This window comes from Limulus polyphemus, unplaced genomic scaffold, assembly GCF_000517525.1.
Source record: "Limulus polyphemus unplaced genomic scaffold, Limulus_polyphemus-2.1.2 Scaffold2176, whole genome shotgun sequence".
NCBI classification, from domain to species: Eukaryota; Metazoa; Arthropoda; class Merostomata; order Xiphosura; family Limulidae; genus Limulus; species Limulus polyphemus.
The window spans coordinates 12,166-18,029 of NW_013667786.1; the positions used below are offsets into that span (position 1 = coordinate 12,166).

The window sequence follows — 5,864 nt, forward strand, 5'->3', positions numbered from 1 at the left end:
CTTCTTAGTAACTAAACACTAATAGGGTGTCCCTTAGCAACAAAACACTAACAGAGTGCTTCTCAGTAACTAAACACTAATAAGGTGTCCCTTAGCAACTAAACACTAACAGAGTGCTTCTTAGTAACTAAACACTAATAGGGTGTCCCTTAGCAACTAAACACTAACAGAGTGCTTCTTAAAATTAAACACTACCAACTGACATCTGGAATATTAAAACAGAGAATGCAAGTGTGTTGTAACTCTGTGATGAGTGGCATTTTTTTTATATTTCCGTGCAATAAGATGATGTGTGGTATATTAGATACAAGTCCTGAAGAATGCGGTAAGTTAGTATCTTATAGCTATTTCAAGATTTGAAAATACACAGCAGATAAAGTAAGCACAAAGGACATCACATTCTCTAAAGTGTATTATCTTGAGAAGCAGGCTGTTGTCTGAAGGAACATGTCTTGTAAGTTTGTAACTACTAAAATAAAATAGAAAAAAAACTAGTCTAGTGAAACTTAGAACATCAACATCTGTCGGAACAACAATAAAGATTATACGATATAAGTTAGAAGAAAATGATTTATTTAGAGTAGATATAAAAAAAAACCTCCATTAAAAATTAATATGATTAAAACATTTATAACATCACAAGAAGACAAGATTGTGGACAGCTAGTTCATTATCTTATGGACAACTGGTTCATTGCTACGTGTCATGTGGACAGCTAGTTCATTGTTGCATGTCATGTGGACTACTTGTTCATTGCTACATGTCATGTGGACAACTAGTTCATTGTCTCATGGACAACTGGTTCATTGCTACATGTCATGTGGACAGCTTGTTCATTGTTACATGTCATGTGGACAAATGGTTCATTATTGCATGTCATGTGGATTACTTGTTCATTGTTGCGTGTCATGTGGACTACTGGTTCATTGTTGCAAGTCATGTGGACAATTGGTTCATTGTTACATGTCATGTGGACAATTGGTTCATTGTTCCATGTCATGTGGACAGCTTGTTCATTGTTGCTTGTCATGTGGACTACTGGCTCATTGTTGCATGTCATGTGGACAATTGGTTCATTGTTGCATGTCATTGCTAGTGTGAAAAAAGTACTTCAAATCAATAAAACCCTGACATGTTTAAAGTGATGGCTGACAAGAGCATCTTTTTCCTTTTTGCCACCAATGCATTCATATGAGCTTCTACCAAAGATTAAAACAAAAGAGGCTGTTATTGTATTACAAAGTGAAGTGAAATTGTAACAGTTAAATACACCTTTCAAAATTTCTATCATATTCCTCAATTATGAAGGTTCCTTTACACATGATCCTGCTACCACTTGTAATCAATGTTCAATATCTCATGCTGGTCATAGTTTGGAGATTCTAGAAATATCCTGAGACTACTCACATCTCAAAGGGATGAAACAGAAATATCACTTTAGGATCCAGGACTCACCAGAACAATCAACAATCGAGACTTGTGCAGCTTGCCCATAAAGATCGATAACTCCGTACAGTTTTTCAGCCACACATTTGGCTGCAGCTCCTTGGTCCTCCCCATTAACATAAAAATGGAGTGTTCCATCTGGTTCTAGGAGGACTCCCACTCGATCACCAATCTGTAACGTGACAATCAGCTCATGAAAAGTCAGCCACAGTGTTGTTAAAGTCAGATGGATATTAAGTGGCTTAGTGAAAAATATCTTTGAATTCATAAAGCTTTTGAACCTAATGTAGTAACATCATTGAAGCAGGAATGATCAAATATATAGAAGTTCAAATGAAAAACATAACAATCACAGATACAAAACTTCACAGGAGGTAGGGACAATCACAAATATAGAGAACTTCACACAAAGCAGGGACAATTGCATATATATTTCAGAGAAGCAGGGAAAATCACTGATCTAGGTTCACTGAAAACAGGGACAATCACAGGTCTAGGTTCACTGGAAGCAGGGACAATCACAGGTCTAGGTTTATTGGAAGCAAGGATAATCATACAAATAGGACTCACACAACATCCAGTAGTGTTGTTTGTTCTCAGAAGGAACAGCTCACAGTGAAAAAGATTGAAATGGATAAGAAAATAATCGTTAGAAATAGCTAACTTGTATTCAATGCACCTCAAAACTTCTGTTATACATTAAAAACCTAAAATCTACTCGGAGTTTTTAACTGTTCAACAAACCTTTAATCGCTCTAAATTTATCCCATATTCTTCAACTACAGAGGTTCCGTTACACATGATACCACTACCAGTCATCATCCACGTCCCAGATCTCATGTTGGTCATAGTCGATGGAAATTCAATGTCATAGGGTGAATGTGTGGTCACTCCAATCTCTATAGACCCTGTCCACTTGACCACTTGCTGCTCTAAGATGACCTCAAACATCTCCGCTGTCCTCAGAGGTCGATTAGTCAAAGCAACAGCATTATTGAAATCTTCCAGCGCACTGTGGATGATAACGTACAACAACAGTCTACTCTGTACTCCGTCTCTTTGTATCATTTTTATGATTGCTCATATGATAATGTTTTCCACTCTTAGTAAAAATAATTCTAATCTTGGTTAAAGTACAAGAAACAACAAAACTTTAAAGTTTCAGTACACATACAGTTAACTTTTGTTTTTTATATATAAAGTAGCACTTCCCACTTTTATCTCACAAAATCAAATTTTGAATCATTTTTATAACGCTCTTCTATTACAGCGTTTACACAATTAATTGATACGACATACTTGTACAGATCGTATTCCCAAACGTTACTGCACACACACAACATGTATTAAGCTTGCATCTATTTTACTCTCACAAGAAAGTATTAACTGATGCACGTATACGTGACCCAAGACCTCAGTACAGAACGAACTAGGTCGGAAACAAAATGCTTGTCATGACTGCAGCCATGAAAAATCCAAAGTTTCATCACATGGTCAGCTGGTTTTTACAGTTTATTATGAGATTAAAACTATCACATAAGTAATTTATAATATCACACAGATTCTGTTACAGCATTAATTGCTAAGGGAACAGAAAATTATTAATTTTTTTAGGGTTTTTCATAATTATAAGTGGTTCTTACAACATAAATATTGTGGTTATAATAGTAAATGGTGTTTCTACCACATTAATGACGGAGAATAAAACTCCTCCTCCCTTCTGACGATAATATGCCAGAAGAGAAATAGAATGGATACGAAAGAACTAACAGAGGGCTTACTTTGGACGGAGAGCTGTGCGTCCATTGTTGGTGATTTCAGCATGGACTCCACACCTCTCGTGGAACAATAATGGTTCTAATTCTTGTGAATTGGCTAAAACATTGAAAATTAACCTCATTTCAAAATCCTCACTCTATACAAGACATATTACACCTCTAGACATTTAGTTTGTAATGACTGTTTGTTAACTTATCTTAATTAAACAAGTGCTGTTTATTGAAACACGTACAGCACATAACTTTGAAACAACACAGAACACAAATGGAGGTAAAGGCACGTGTATTGGTTCCTATTAATAACTGCACGTACCCGTCTGTGGATTGATTATCACTTCCCCCGAACATACCACGGCTGATAAGCAGTATACTAACATGAAACTTTATGCAAAATATACTAAAAAATCAGTGAAAAAAAAAGAGCCATGATGATTAAAGTATGCTTAAAAAAGACCATCTGATACTGCGCAAGGCAGGAAACATGCCTATATGCTACGGCCATCGTAGCCAGTGAAGGCCCAGGAAAGATATGGTGCAAGTAATAATATTATTATAAAATAGCACGTGATAATAACCAGTCTCATGATTTTGGACACGATAATAACACGTGCTCGGATATGTTTGATAAATAACGTGAGCCAGGAGCACTCATGAGCAGTAATCACTGTGACCACGTGTTTCAAAATTTTACTTCAAATTTCAGCATTTTAATCTGCATACTGTATTATTGGAGGTTTAAATGGAATCTTGGTATTTTAAAGTATAACCCCGGGTTACAATAATACTGTTTTACCTTTATTGTTTGGGTTCAAGGTTTTGTGATATAGTCTCATTAAAGCATTTGTGATCTTATAATGTTGTAGATCTAAACAAGGCGTTACTACAGTTGCCACATGAAAAAGTAAGCCATCAAAATCATACACAAACTACACTCATATTTTACTATACTTAACAGATTCCTTAAATTTACTACAGCCAGTAATAAATTACTACAAATACAAGAACACAGTGTACGTAGATGTACTAAAAGAATTTACCTAGAGAAGCTGGTAAGTAGGTTTCTTCACTAAACATGTTACTAAAGTTCTGGTCAAGAGCTTCGGGAGAACTGTCCTGGACCTCATCTACGATGGTCACTTTCACTGTCATGCCGTACAAGTCCACAACACCGTACACGACAGCTGGGATGTCACTTGCTGCTATGCCTTGATCTAACTCATTTATGTAGTAGTGGAGGTTGCCGTTAGATTTCCTCATTAGTCCAATTCGGTCTCCTTCCTGAAATCACAACTTAACCATTATATATATATACTGATCGTGTGAGCTAGTATCTCAGTTAACAAAACATTACAACAATGACAACATCAACAGTTTGGTTAATAGTTTTATTCTTCCACATTTGTCTCATTATGTATCTACAATGGAAATTCTATCAGGGTTAATACAGACTTTATAACGAAAAGCTTCCAGTAATTTCCACAGCTTTGTTATCAGGACCGACAGCTTAAATTTCTAGGACTCTGGATTAAACTCGCATTTTCCTGCCATTTTTGTTCATTAAAGATACCTGCCAGTAGAAACAGAAAAAAATCTTGGGTCTTGCAAGACACAAGGACTCACAGTGGTCAACACCAACTTAAAAGAAACCTAATTGTGATAACCAAACTTCTTTTGTTTTGTTTTTTTGTAATTAAGCCAAATATTTCCTGGAAAATTTTTTATATTGAAACTGAAATTTCCTGACTTTTCCAGGATTTTTCTGTACTGCAATTTTTTGAGTTTATTTTCCACAAATTTCTGGAATCTCGTGGACCTGAGTGAATCATGTTTTAATGGTGGACCTGAGTGAATCATGTTTTAATGGTGGACCTGAGTGAATCATGTTTTAATGGTGGACCTGAGTGAATCATGTTTTAATGGTGGATCTGAGTGAATCATGTTTTAATGGTGGACCTGAGTGAATCATGTTTTAATGGTGGACTTGAGTGAATCATGTTTTAATGGTGGACCTGAGTGAATCATGTTTTAATGGTGGACCTGAGTGAATCATGTTTTAATGGTGGACCTGAGTGAATCATGTTTTAATGGTGGACATGAGTGAATCATGTTTTAATGATTGAAAAAAATTATACCTAGAGCATTATTTAGCTTCTATAGAAGAGTTCTCAAATAATGATGAAGTTTCTTGTTTCATTTCACTATTGATTGCATTGGTTCAGTATTGATTGTATTGGTTCAGTATTGATTGTATCGACTCACTATTGATTGTATTGGTTCACTATTGATTGTATTGGTTCACTATTGATTGTATCGGTTCACTATTGAATGTATTGGTTCACTATTGATTGTATCGGTTCACTATTGATTGTATCGGTTCACTATTGATTGTATCGGTTCACTATTGATTGTATTGGTTCACTATTGATTGTATTGATTCACTATTGATTGTATTGGTTCACTACTGATTGTATTGGTTCACTATTGATTGTATTGGTTCACTATTGATTGCATTGGTTCACTATTGATTGTATTGATTCACTATTGATTGTATTGGTTCACTATTGATTGTATTGGTTCACTATTGATTGTACTGGTTCACTACTAATTGTATTGATTCACTATTGATTGTATTGGTTCACT

General features: G+C 35.4%; 1 protein-coding gene across 1 annotated transcript in view; it reads right to left on the reverse strand.

Annotated features, from left to right (window-relative positions):
• LOC106466166 (neuralized-like protein 4) overlaps positions 1-5,864 on the reverse strand; it is a gene marked incomplete at its 3' end in the record, with an annotated part of 23,533 nt that overhangs the window by 11,442 nt on the left and 6,227 nt on the right. The window contains exons 6-9 of the mRNA XM_013926409.2: positions 4,262-4,502; positions 3,228-3,321; positions 2,191-2,458; positions 1,456-1,618 (exon numbers count right to left, since the gene is read on the reverse strand). Of these exons, the coding sequence (XP_013781863.2) occupies positions 1,456-1,618; positions 2,191-2,458; positions 3,228-3,321; positions 4,262-4,502 (766 nt within the window). The remainder of the gene's footprint in view (positions 1-1,455; positions 1,619-2,190; positions 2,459-3,227; positions 3,322-4,261; positions 4,503-5,864) is intronic.